Source organism: Physella acuta, unplaced genomic scaffold (assembly GCF_028476545.2).
Source record: "Physella acuta isolate Inbredline_101_S28 unplaced genomic scaffold, ASM2847654v3 ptg000168l, whole genome shotgun sequence".
NCBI lineage: Eukaryota > Metazoa > Mollusca > Gastropoda > Physidae > Physella > Physella acuta.
The window spans coordinates 633,492-647,189 of NW_026731687.1; the positions used below are offsets into that span (position 1 = coordinate 633,492).

General features: G+C 45.4%; 1 protein-coding gene across 10 annotated transcripts in view; it reads right to left on the minus strand.

Annotated features, from left to right (window-relative positions):
• Positions 1 to 13,698, minus strand: part of LOC131936113 (integrin alpha pat-2) — a 43,329-nt gene that overhangs the window by 16,503 nt on the left and 13,128 nt on the right. For 6 of the 10 annotated variants that reach the window (XM_059292989.1, XM_059292993.1, XM_059292991.1 and 3 more), the window contains 4 exons: positions 10,630 to 10,757; positions 8,765 to 8,877; positions 4,877 to 4,997; positions 2,420 to 2,499 (listed from right to left, as the gene is read on the minus strand). In XM_059292989.1, the coding sequence (XP_059148972.1) occupies positions 2,420 to 2,499; positions 4,877 to 4,997; positions 8,765 to 8,877; positions 10,630 to 10,757 (442 nt within the window). Of the gene's footprint in view, positions 1 to 2,419; positions 2,500 to 4,876; positions 4,998 to 5,092; positions 5,107 to 5,289; positions 5,304 to 8,764; positions 8,878 to 10,629; positions 10,758 to 13,698 lie in introns of all 10 variants that reach the window. The other 4 variants (XM_059292999.1, XM_059292998.1, XM_059292996.1 and 1 more) reach the window with 3 other exon arrangements.

Below are 13,698 nucleotides of genomic sequence, written 5' to 3' on the forward strand. Positions count from 1 at the left end.
AAAGCGCAATACAATAATGCTCTATACTTATGCAACTAAGTTCAAAACAATGCGTAACTCTAGCATGCTCTCACGAAAACTAAATGTGTATATGCTACATACTCAATGTGCAGAATGTAGAAGCCAAAAGTGCAAAAAAAATATATTATGGTTGCAACATGCATAAATTGTTCAAATCAAAATATTTCCAAACACTAGAAATCTTTTTAAAAATGAAGTTTTATTAAAGTTTGAAGCAGAATAAAAAAAAGCAGCACCAGTTAACGTTAAAAATAAAAAAATAAAAACCATTTACACCGCTGACATTTGTTTTTTTTTTTAAGTAGAACTACTTGAGTGACGAGCTAACTATTGCGTTGAACAAGTGTGAAGCATGTTGATGAGGTGGGAGGTGTGTGGTTGGGAGCACGGCGGTTGGTGTACACATGTGGCATGTGTCAATACACGTTCTCATGGATGGAGGGGGGGGGGGGTCGAAGTTTCGTGTTAGACCGTAGAGCTCAGGAGGTACAGTGGCGTACTTACATAACATGGGAGGGGACAGTGGCGTACCTACATAACATGGGAGGGGACAGTGGCGTACCTACATAACATGGGAGGGGACAGTGGCGTACCTACATAACATGGGAGGGGACAGTGGCGTACCTACATAACATGGGAGGGGACAGTGGCGTATCTACATAACATGGGAGGGGACAGTGGCGTACTTACATAACATGGGAGGGGACAGTGGCGTATCTACATAACATGGGAGGGGACAGTGGCGTACTTACATAACATGGGAGGGGACAGTGGCGTACCTACATAACATGGGAGGGGACAGTGACGTACCTACATAACATGGGAGGGGACAGTGGCGTACTTACATAACATGGGAGGGGACAGTGGCGTACCTACATAACATGGGAGGGGACAGTGGCGTACCTACATAACATGGGAGGGGACAGTGGCGTACCTACATAACATGGGAGGGGACAGTGGCATACCTACATAACATGGGAGGGGACAGTGGCGTACCTACATAACATGGGAGGGGACAGTGGCGTACCTACATAACATGGGAGGGGACAGTGGCGTACCTACATAACATGGGAGGGGACAGTGGCATACCTACATAACATGGGAGGGGACAGTGGCGTACCTACATAACATGGGAGGGGACAGTGGCGTACCTACATAACATGGGAGGGGACAGTGGCATACCTACATAACATGGGAGGGTACAGTGGCGTACCTACATAACATGGGAGGGGACAGTGGCATACCTACATAACATGGGAGGGGTCAGTGGCATACCTACATAACATGGGAGGGGACAGTGGCGTACCTACATAACATGGGGGGGGGGGGACATTAAACTAACCACGCCTTGACTAGGATTTGTGATGTCCACAAAGTTCAGCTGATTAAGCCAGTAGCTGTAGTCTACATTGAACAGCTTCAATGAAGTCCTCTACTGTATTCCTGATAATTTAAGACGTGCCATCTGTTAAGACAAAATACACAAGAAGAATTTGAACTCTGTGTTGTCTTTGGGTCATTGAGGTGATCTCCGTTTGTGGTAAACCCAGTTGTAGTGATCTCCGATTATGGTGATTTTCATTTATAGTGACCTCCGGACGTGGTGATCGCCCTTTGTGGTAACTCCCGTTTGTGGTGATCGCCTTTAGTGGTGACCTCCGTTAGGGTGATCGCCTTTAGTGGTGACCTCCGTTAGGGTGATCGCCTTTAGTGGTGACCTCCGTTAGGGTGATCGCCTTTAGTGGTGACCTCCGTTAGGGTGATCGCCTTTAGTGGTGACCTCCGTTAGGGTGATCGCCTTTAGTGGTGACCTTGATTTGTGTTGAACGGGTTTTAAAAGCCAAACGATGAGCCGTAAAACCAGATGACTTATTGTGGTTCGCGGAATGTGGATTAGATTAAATTTGGTGAGAATTTCTATTGTTTTATAGATGCGCGACCTTAATATCACATCGATAATTAATAACTTCAAGCAATATATTATAAACATATTATAACGAGTTTAATTAGGGTAGCTGTCGTTTTTGTGTATTTATAATCTACTCATACTTCGTAACATTATACTTATCTCCCATTTCGTGAAATAGAACATATGCTAATATGATTTTCTTATATGTTGTGATATTGGACACATTTAGAGTATTTTATCTGGCTGTTTCTATCACGAAGTTGTGATCTTTGCTACTTTATAGCAATAAAAAATTCTAGTGAATGAAAATTGGACATTATTAGAACAAACTGCAGGCTGCATTTGCATAAGGGAGATACATGTCTATATAAACTACTTTGGTATTCATACAGTTTTGTTTCCTACGCATGCATAATGCCTGAAGACATATTGTGGATACCGGATGTTGATACCTGAGGTAAATGAAAAATATGGCCCGGTCACACTTACATGGGAAAAAATGGCTGAGAAACCAACTTGGCAGTAACCTTGACGGTGATATTGGTCAACGATGATCGATTGGTCAGCCACTATACCCCATGCAAAACGAATCGATGGTTAGTTTTAGACTAGAAACTCAAGTGATATTAAAAATCAAAGCAATAAAAAAAATCAATCAAGTCAAAGCAAATAAAAAACCCATTCAGTGTAAAAAAAAAAAAAAAATAAAGATAAATATATAAACTGTTAAAATTGTTTGGGTTACTTTTTAGGTTGTTTTTTTTAAAATATAAACCTACATTAAATATTATACCTATTAAAATAATTTATATGAAAGTTAAATTTTAAAATAAAAAAGCATGGTAATATAAACTAACAAAGCTGTAAAGTATTTGAAAGTATTAGTTTTGACTGTCATGCTAACGTGCGACTATAAACGCTCCTGGACAACATCTTCAAAGACGTCATGCAAGAATAAGTTTAAACTTTGGCTTGTTTTGTTAGCTTGTTTATCTGGCCTACTACGTGCTCTGAGCAGAATCAAGGGAACTAATCATCTACACACTTAGTGGAATACAATATACACAATACATATTCCAGTGTCATTGTTTTTATGCTAATAAACGGATAGCTAATGGGTAATTATTGTGATTAATCAAACAATGGTCAGAATTCATAAATAAGGGGGGTAGGCATGAAAATATGGAGGGGTGCTATACATCAAAATAGACTAAATGCACAATGTGTGTTCTGCTGGAGGCTGTGAATGGATCGGTTTCCATTCATGGCAACTGGCGGTGGGTCTATCAATCATGGGAACTAATTCAAGCAACATTAGTACGGAGTTATCGGTCCTGCCATATAGCACACGGGAAAAGTTGCTGAAAAATGGAGTTCAATAAATGCGGTGGTCTCCCATGTTTTATATTTAGAACACGAACTCTTATGAGTTTTGGGGTATAACAACAGTTAAATAATAACCGGAAGTACTGCAGAAAATGTCCAATTTCCCACAACGGTGCACTGACATAATTACCCTAGATTACCCCCCCCCCCCTCCCACCCCCCTTGCGTATTCCCCTGTCCTAATTTGTTAAGTGCTTATTTCTCTGGAAAAAAAATTCCGCCATAAATGAGAAAAACATGTTACTTTTATTTTCCATTTACCGTAAACACTGCAGTAAGTGTAACACTACACTAGTCGTGTGTATACGTGTGTTCGTGTTGACACACCGATGTACGAGAGAATCTGGTCTCTACACACTTGCTACAGGAATATTCGGGAACAACAGTCGTCACCAGCCTCATAACAAGGGGGACAACAGCCGTCACCAGCCTCATAATAAGGGGGACAACAGTCGTCACCAGCCTCATAACAAGGGGGACAACAGCCTCATAACAAGGGGGACAACAGTCGTCACCAGCCTCATAACAAGGGGGACAACAGCCGTCACCCGCCTCATAACAAGGGGGACAACAGCCGTCACCAGCCTCATAACAAGGGGGACAACAGCCGTCACCAGCCTCATAACAAGGGGGACACAATCACTAACCATCCTCCTTACTAGGGGGCGGAGTGGGGGTAGACAAACCAGTGACTGTCCTCCTCACAAGGGGGACAATTCAGACACAACAAGCAGTGGTCTAATTAACAGCATCAAACAAACAACATTAACACAGGAAATATACACCTCTGTCTTGTGTCATAGGTGCTTGAGACATAATGTCGTGGGTGTTTGACCATAGACATTATGCCATGGGTGTTTGACCATAGACATTATGTCATGGGTGTTTGACTATCGACATTATGTCGTGGGTGTTTGACCATAGACATTATGTCATGGGTGTTTGACCATAGACATTATGTCATGGGTGTTTGACTATCGACATTATATCATGGGTGTTTGACCATAGACATTGTGTCATGGGTGTTTGACCATAGACATTGTGTCATGGGTGTTTGACCATAGACATTGTGACATGGGTGTTTGACCATAGACATTATGTCATGGGTGTTTGACTATCGACATTATGTCATGGGTGTTTGACCAAAGACATTGTCATAGGTGTTTGACCATAGACATTGTGTCATGGGTGTTTGACCATAGACATTGTGTCATGGGTGTTTGACCATAGACATTATGTCATGGGTGTTTGACTATCGACATTATGTCATGGGTGTTTGGCCAAAGACATTGTCATAGGTGTTTGACCATAGACATATTTGTTATGAATGATTGTTTATGTTAGTAACGCTGAATGATTGTGTATGCATTGTCGTGGTGAGGTAATGCATAATCCATAGATGACAATATTGAAACATATCATCAAGCAAATGAGAAGAAATATCCTACAACTGCAGTCTAGAAAGACTTAACTAGGGCGAGCTCAGGTGAGACGTAATGCATAGAAACACATGAGAGATGAGAGAGAGGGGGGAGGAGGGAGGGAGACGATGCGTGTTACCTATCTTGCAGGGTGAGTACTTCTCGAAGACGGTGGTGCTTGACTTGGACAGGAAACACATCCCGACCGGCTCACGTTTGTCGGCGCTCTGAGTGAAGTACACGTACCTTGGGGCACACGCCTGGAATATAAAGGTTAACATTAGGGGCTGGGGGGTTAACATTAGGGGCTGGGGTTAACATTTGGGGCTGGGGGCTCTGGGTGAAGTACACGTACCTGGGGGCACACGCCTGGAATATAAAGGTTAACATTAGGGGCTGGGGGTTAACATTGGGGCTGGGGGCTCTGGGTGAAGTACACATACCTTGGGGCACACGCCTGGAATATAAGGGTTAACATTAGGGGCTGGGGGGTTAACATTGGGGCTGGGGGTTAACATTAGGGGCTGAGGGCTCTGGGTGAAGTACACGTACCTGGGGGCACACGCCTGGAATATAAAGGTTAACATTAGGGGCTGGGGGGTTAACATTGGGGCTGGGGGGTTAACATTAGGGGCTGAGGGCTCTGGGTGAAGTACACGTACCTGGGGGCACACGCCTGGAATATAAAGGTTAACATTAGGGGCTGGGGGTTAACATTGGGGCTGGGGGGTTAACATTAGGGGCTGAGGGCTCTGGGTGAAGTACACGTACCTGGGGGCACACGCCTGGAATATAAAGGTTAACATTAGGGGCTGGGGTTGACATTAGGGGCTGGGTTAACATTAGGGGCTGGGGTTAACATTAGGGCTAGGTTAACATTAGGGGCTGGGTTAACATTAGGGGCTGGGGGGTTAACATTAGGGGCTGGGTTAACATTAGGGGTTGGGGTTAACATTAGGGCTAGGTTAACATTAGGGGCTGGGGTTAACATTAGGGCTAGGTTAACATTAGGGGCTGGGGTTAACATTAAGGCTAGGTTAACATTAGGGGCTGGGTTAACATTAGGGGCTGGGGTTAACATTAGGGCTAGGTTAACATTAGGGGCTGGGTTAACATTAGGGGCTGGGGTTAACATTGGGACTGGGTTCAACATTAGGAGCTGGGGGAGTTAACATTGGGGCTGTGTTAACATTGGGGCTGGGTTCAACATTAGGAGTTGGATTGTTAACATTAGGGGCTGGAGGGTTAACATTAGGGGTTGGGGGGGGGGGGGGGGGTTCTGGGTGAAGTACACGCAGAGGCGTAGTTACCCTTCCCGGCGCCCGGGGACAAACTTTTCGATTTGCACCCCTCCCCTCGAGATCTCGATTTGCACCCCCACCCCCCTCAAACTTTCGATTTGCACCCCCCCCTCAACCTTTCAATTTATTTTTCCAACCCATTTTGGCGCCCCCTAAGCTCGGCGCCCGGGGACATATGCCCCCCCCCCCCCCGCCCCCCCCCCCCCCCTCGCTACGCTACTAAGTACACGTACCTGAGGGCACACGCCTGGAATATAAAGGTTAACATTAGGGACTGTAGGTTAACAATAGGGGCTGGAGGGTTAACATTAGGGGCTGGGTTAACATTGTGGCTGGGTTAACATTAGGGGCTGGGTTAACATCCTGGCTGGGATAACATTAAGGGCTGTGGTTAACATTAGGGGCTGGGGTTGACATTATGGGCTGGGTTAACATTGTGGCTGGGTTAACATTAGGGGCTGGGGTTAACATTAGGGGCTGGGGTTAACATTAGGGGCTGGGGTTAACATTAGGGACTGGAGGGTTAACATTAGGGACTGGAGGGTTAACATTAGGGACTGGAGGGTTAACATTAGGGACTGGGGGGTTAATGTCAGGGACTAGTACTATGTACTTTATACCACGTGTGTACTGTGTACTTCATGCATCAAATATAAAGTGTAGCCTACTTTTAACAGTAGACGTGTAGTGTGACCAAACACTCACGGAACACACACAAATGTAAACAACTCATTCAATGAAACATGGGCATTCAATAAAATTAGCCAGCATCGATAATACTACAGCGGCATTGACAGATCGAGATCAATACATTGTCCAATGGCACACACATGGAAACGTTGGGGGGGGGGGGGGGGGTGAGGCTAAATTATACCGTGTATTCCGATGGGAGATGGGGTGAGTTGGGGGAGTTAAATCAGTTAAACATAACATTATCGTTATAAGGACATAGTAAAAATAAAAGTTTTAGTCGTTTGATGGCTTACGTCACAAAGTGCCACCTTAATGTGTCGCAGCATGACGTCACAGGCCTCTCGCCTTTCCGGAAGTCGTAGGGGAGATCAAACCACTGAAACCAGACACAGCTCTGATTGGACGATTGGGGGCGCCACTTGAACAAGCCACTGACCCAAAGGTTGAGTCAACACTAATTATAGCAGCCAGGACTGGGACGGGAACTGCTAGACCTGCAGTCATGACGTCACAGGGTGCGTCATTGGCTTAAGTGGCTGCCTGTCAATCAATTACATCTAGCTAGCTGTGAGATCTGTCAATTACATTCTAGCTAGCTGTGAGATCTGTCAATTACATTCTAGTTAGCTGTGAGATTTGTCAATTACATTCTAGCTAGCTGTGAGATTTGTCAATTACATTCTAGCTAGCTGTGAGATCTGTCAATTACATTCTAGCTAGCTGTGAGATCTGTCAATTACATTCTAGCTAGCTGTGAGATTTGTCAATTACATTCTAGCTAGCTGTGAGATCTGTCAATTACATTCTAGCTAGCTGTGAGATCTGTCAATTACATTCTAGCTAGCTGTGAGATCTGTCAATTACATTCTAGCTAGCTGTGAGATCTGTCACTCAATTACATTCTAGCTAGCTGTGAGATCTGTCACTCAATTACATTCTAGCTAGCTGTGAGATCTGTCAATTACATTCTAGCTAGCTGTGAGATATGTCGCTCAATTACATTCTAGCTAGCTGTGAGATATGTCACTCAATTACATTCTAGCTAGCTGTGAGATATGTCGCTCAATTACATTCTAGCTAGCTGTGAGATATGTCGCTCAATTACATTCTAGCTAGCTGTGAGATCTGTCAATTACATTCTAGCTAGCTGTGAGATATGTCACTCAATTACATTCTAACTAGATGTGAGATCTGTCAATTACATTCTAGCTAGCTGTGAGATATGTCACTCAATTACATTCTAGCTAGCTGTGAGATCTGTCACTCAATTACATTCTAGCTAGCTGTGAGATTTGTCAATTACATTCTAGCTAGCTATGAGATTTGTCAATAACATTCTAGCTAGCTGTGAGATCTGTCAATTACATTCTAGCTAGCTGTGAGATATGTCACTCAATTACATTCTAACTAGATGTGAGATCTGTCAATTACATTCTAGCTAGCTGTGAGATATGTCACTCAATTACATTCTAGCTAGCTGTGAGATTTGTCAATTACATTCTAGCTAGCTGTGAGATCTGTCAATTACATTCTAGCTAGCTGTGAGATATGTCACTCAATTACATTCTAGCTAGCTGTGAGATTTGATCTGTCTTGTGTACTCACTTACAAGAAACCTAACCAACCATACAACCTATACAAAAGCCCAATCTACCGCAATTTAGCCATACTCCCCTGAACTTTTGAGGGCCAACAAAACCTACCGCAATTTAGCCTTTCTCCCCTGAACTTTTGAGGATGGCACCAAACAAAACCTACCGCGATGTAGCCATTCTCCCCTGAACTTTTGAGGGTAGCACCAAACAAAACCTACCGCGATGTAGCCATTCTCCCCTGAACTTTTGAGGGTAGCACCAAATAAAACCTACCGCGATGTAGCCATTCTCCCCTGAACTTTTGAGGGTAGCACCAAATAAAACCTACCGCGATGTAGCCATTCTCCCCTGAACTTTTGAGGGTAGCACCAAATAAAACCTACCGCGATGTAGCCATTCTCCCCTGAACTTTTGAGGGTAGCACCAAATAAAACCTACCGCGATGTAGCCATTCTCCCCTGAACTTTTGAGGGTAGCACCAAACCACTGGTCAGATTTCTCCTCCAGCTGTTCGTCCACTCGCCTGATGGGGTTGTACTTTCGCTCGTTCCCTGCGATATATAAAGGTGGGCATTATAACACGATGGTTTATATAAGGTGGGCATTATAACACGTTGGTTTATATAAGGTGGGCATTAAAACACGTTAGTTTAGATAAGGAGGGCATTATAACAGTTAAGGTAAGGTGGGCATAATAACACTTTGGTTCATATAACAAGGTGGGCAGTATAACAAATTTTCCCAAGATTTCGTGATATAAGTTGGGCCAATTCAAAAAAGGTGGGCCAAATTCAATTAAGTTGGGCCAATTCAAATAAGTTGGGCCAGTTCAAATAAGTTGGGCCAATTCAAATAAGTTGGGCCGATTCAAAGAAGTTGGGCCACTTCAAAGAAGTTGGGCTAATTTTAATAAGTTGGGCCAATTCAAATAAGGTGGGCCAATTCAAAGAAGTTGGGCCGATTCAAAGAAGTTGGGCCACTTCAAAGAAGTTGGGCTAATTATAATAAGTTGGGCCAATTCAAATAAGTTGGGCCAATTCTAATAAGTTGGGCCAATTCAAATAAGTTGAACTACACAATCTACTTCCAGTGCTATAGGTTTAAATTGGCCGAGTTTCCTAATGAACTTCTGTCTCAGACACTTTAATCCCTGACAGGAGATTAACGAAATCCGACGTCTTGACCAGCTGTTGGTGAACCCAGAGGGTGGGTGGGGAAGGGTGAAGAAGGGTGAGGAAGGGTGGGGAAGGGTGGGGAAGGGTGGGGAAGGGCGGGTAAATGTGAAGTCTGTCAGCTGAGTACTCAACTTCCACAACTAGAAAGTCAAGAGATCAAGTTTCCCTCTCCACCTATGGCTCCAGTTGCCAGGGGAGGCAACTCAATTACCAGCAGTTTAAACTAGTTACAGTGACATTAGGGTTGTTTACAGGCTTGCATCAATCTAACCCACGTTGTAAAACATCGCACCATTGTGTTGGATACCACATAGTCAGGTTAAAGCCATAACCAGTCCACAGACTTAATCATGCCATAGCTATAATCACTTAATCATGCCATAGCTATAATCACGTCAGAGTCGTAATCAGACCGTAATCAGACCACAAGGATAATCACATTATACCACAGTACCGACACTACAGACACCACAACTACCATACCACACCCACCACACAACATCCACCACACCACACCCACCACACCCACCATACCACACATATCACACCCACCACACCCACCACACCACACCACACCCACCACGCCACACTCACCATACCCATCACACTACATCCATTACACCACACCCACCACACCACACCTACCACAACTACCATACCACACCACACCACACCACATCCACCACATCACATCCACCATACCATACCACACCACATCCACCACACCCACCACACCACATCCACCACACCCACCATACCACGCCCACCACACCTCACCCCGCCACACCTTACCACCACACCTCACCCACAACACGACACGACACTACACCCACCACCTTACACCCACCACACCACACAACTCACCGTCTTTATCAAAAGGTATCCTGTTGCACACACCCACCCACCACACCACACCACACCCACCATACCACACCACATCCACCACACCTCACCTCGCCACACCTTACCACCACACCTCACCCACCACAGATACGACACTACACCCACCACACCTCACACACCACACCACACCCACCACACCTCACCTCGCCACACCTTACCACCACACCTCACCCACCACACGACACCCACCACACCTCACCACACCTCACACACCACACAACTCACCGTCTTTATCAAAAGGTATCCTGTGGCAGTTGTTGGTGTCCGTCTTACACCGGAAGACGGCGCCGCTGTTGTTGACTCCACGCGCTCCTAGGTCGGGCACGTGAGTTCGTGGTGCACCAATCAAAACCCTGGGAACGAATTCAAACAAATTGCGATAAGTAAATCAACTTAAACATATAGTTTAACTGAACAATAGATTTTTTAAAAATTGTGCCAGTACTGGGATCCATAGTGACTACTAACTCTAGTCTACATAGACCTGAAAAAATACTAGAATCATCATTTATTCCATAAGAAAAACAGTTTTTTTTCCAGATATTTTTCTCCGCGGGGGGGGGGGGGGGGGGGGGGGGGGGGGGGAGAAGGGGGGGGGGGAGTGCACTTGAAACTTTCCGGGGGATGGGGGTGAGGGGGACACAGGTAAGTGAATTTACTTTCAATCTAAATACTATTTCGTTCGGGGGTGGGAGGAGGAAATGCTTCGGGAGGGAAGGGGCACGCAATCAAAGACATGCCTGAAAGAAACTCTGGTGCCAAAGGAGACTTGACATGTTCCGTCTACGCCGTTATCATGACAACATCAGACGCTATGGGCCAACATCAGACTCTATGGGCCAACAGCAGACTCTATGGGCCAACATCAGACGCTATGGGCCAACATGACGCTATGGGCCAACAACATCAGACGCTATGGGCCAACATCAGACTCTATGGGCCAACAGCAGACGCTATGGGCCAACATGACGCTATGGGCCAACATCAGACGCTATGGGCCAACATCAGACGCTATGGGCCAACAGCAGACTCTATGGGCCAACATCAGACGCTATGGGCCAACATGACGCTATGGGCCAACAACATCAGACGCTATGGGCCAACATCAGACTCTATGGGCCAACAGCAGACGCTATGGGCCAACATTACGCTATGGGCCAACATGACGCTATGGGCCAACATCAGACGCTATGGGCCAACATCAGACGCTATGGGCCAACAACATCAGACGCTATGGGCCAACAACATCAGACGCTATGGGCCAACATCAGACGCTATGGGCCAACATCAGACGCTATGGGCCAACAACATCAGACGCTATGGGCCAACAACATCAGACGCTTTGGGACAACAGGCTCATGAAACATTGTTTAGGTTTACGTCATGCCATTGACTGAGTCCCAAAACTCCCACTATAATTAGTTTCACAGTTACATTTCTTTGTTGAGATTGTTAGAAAACCTCCATTTTTATTAGTAAAACGTAACGAACGTTATACAAGGGCTTCTTGTCCCAACAAGGAATATCAGAAATCAATATCAGAGGCCATAGGAAACATGATATTGAACCTCGCGCCGTTATCCATCCCCACCCCCGAGTTTAGAGTTAGCTGTAGGCCTATACTTTTCTCTGGGCGATCAGTGGCGGACGTCTCCCAAGGGTTCTCACAAGAAAATTGGTTGCATTCATCCGCCGGTCATGTAAGAGATTACCCTATCTTGTTTAGTATATAGTAAGTAGTGTATACAGGCTACGTACTAGATCTCAGAATGGCCTTGGTGAGGGCCAACAGAATGGCCATAGCGAAGGCCCACAAGTCAGAGCCTACACCACCAGGCCACCAGAGCCTACACCACCAGAGCCTACACCACCAGAGCCTAAACCACCAGAGCCTACGCCACCAGAGCCTACGCCACTAGAGCCTACACCACCAGAGCCTACACCACCAGAGCCTACACCACCAGAGCCTACACCACCAGAGCCTACACCACCAGAGCCTACACCACCAGAGCCTACACCACCAGAGCCTACACCACCAGAGCCTAAACCACCAGCCCACCAGAGCCTGCACCACCAGAGCCTACACCACCAGAGCCTACACCACCTACACCACCAGCCAAATGTGTCAGCGACAGACACTAAGTACCCCATGAGTGGCTGCGCCATAGGGAAGCGCCACAGGGAAGCGCCACAGGGAAGCGCCACAGGGAAGATCTGTATAACAACAATAATGAAATCCCATAATAGCAGGACATCCCATAATAGCAGGACATCCCATAATAGAAGGACATCCCATAATAGAAGCACATCCCACACTAGCAGGATATTACATAATAACAGAAAACATCCCATAAAAACAATGAACATCCCTTAATAACAGAGAACATCCCATAATACCAGATAGCATCCTACAATAGCAGAGAACATCCCATAATAACAGACAATGGATTCCGTAATAACCAGGAGCAGTCGACCAATAACAGACACCGACTTCCATGACTCCCATGACTCCCGTGACTCGAGTGACTCCAGACACGACGAACCCCGTTCAGTCGTGGACCACTGCCAACATTGCTGGCCGCTTGAACGCGTTGATTTGATAATGAACCTTAACCTCCCGGGGCCAGTAATCGCGTGCATACATTAGAAGAGACGGGAAAAATCCATCTTAACTACATCAGACTGGGGCATTTAGCATCAATTACAGCAAGCGTCATAGATATCAGGCGGAAATTGTCATTAGATCAAACACGCAAAGATGACGGAAAACGAAACTTAATGATTTCACGAATTCTGCTCCGTCAAAGGAGGGGAGGGGGATAGGGGAGGGAACTAAATTCAAATGGGAGAATACTTGGATTAATGACTTGTCAGGGTGGTCCATTTGTGGATAAAGGGAGATAACAAAAAGGGACGTAACTGGATTTATAAGACTATAGCTTGAAGTTTGGCATGTTTAAAATTATTTTGGCTCAACGAACAGGATCAGACACCGAATCCTCAGGCTAAGACTTAAACTTAAACCTGACTCACACACAAACTACGTTTTCTGTTCTATCTGAACCAAGTTGAAAAACCTAGATATACATCGGACATTGGCTGGTCATATTACAACGTAAACGGCCAGTTTACGATCGGTTCTATTTTAGGTTAGACTTAACAACACACATTAGCATTAGCTCGTGCGGGAGGTCAACGATCCAGGCGCCAATAAAAACTTTATTTAACGAGGTGTAAACCTTGGGGGTAAAACAAAGGCTACATTAGGATATATTGTAGTAGGTCTTGTATCTT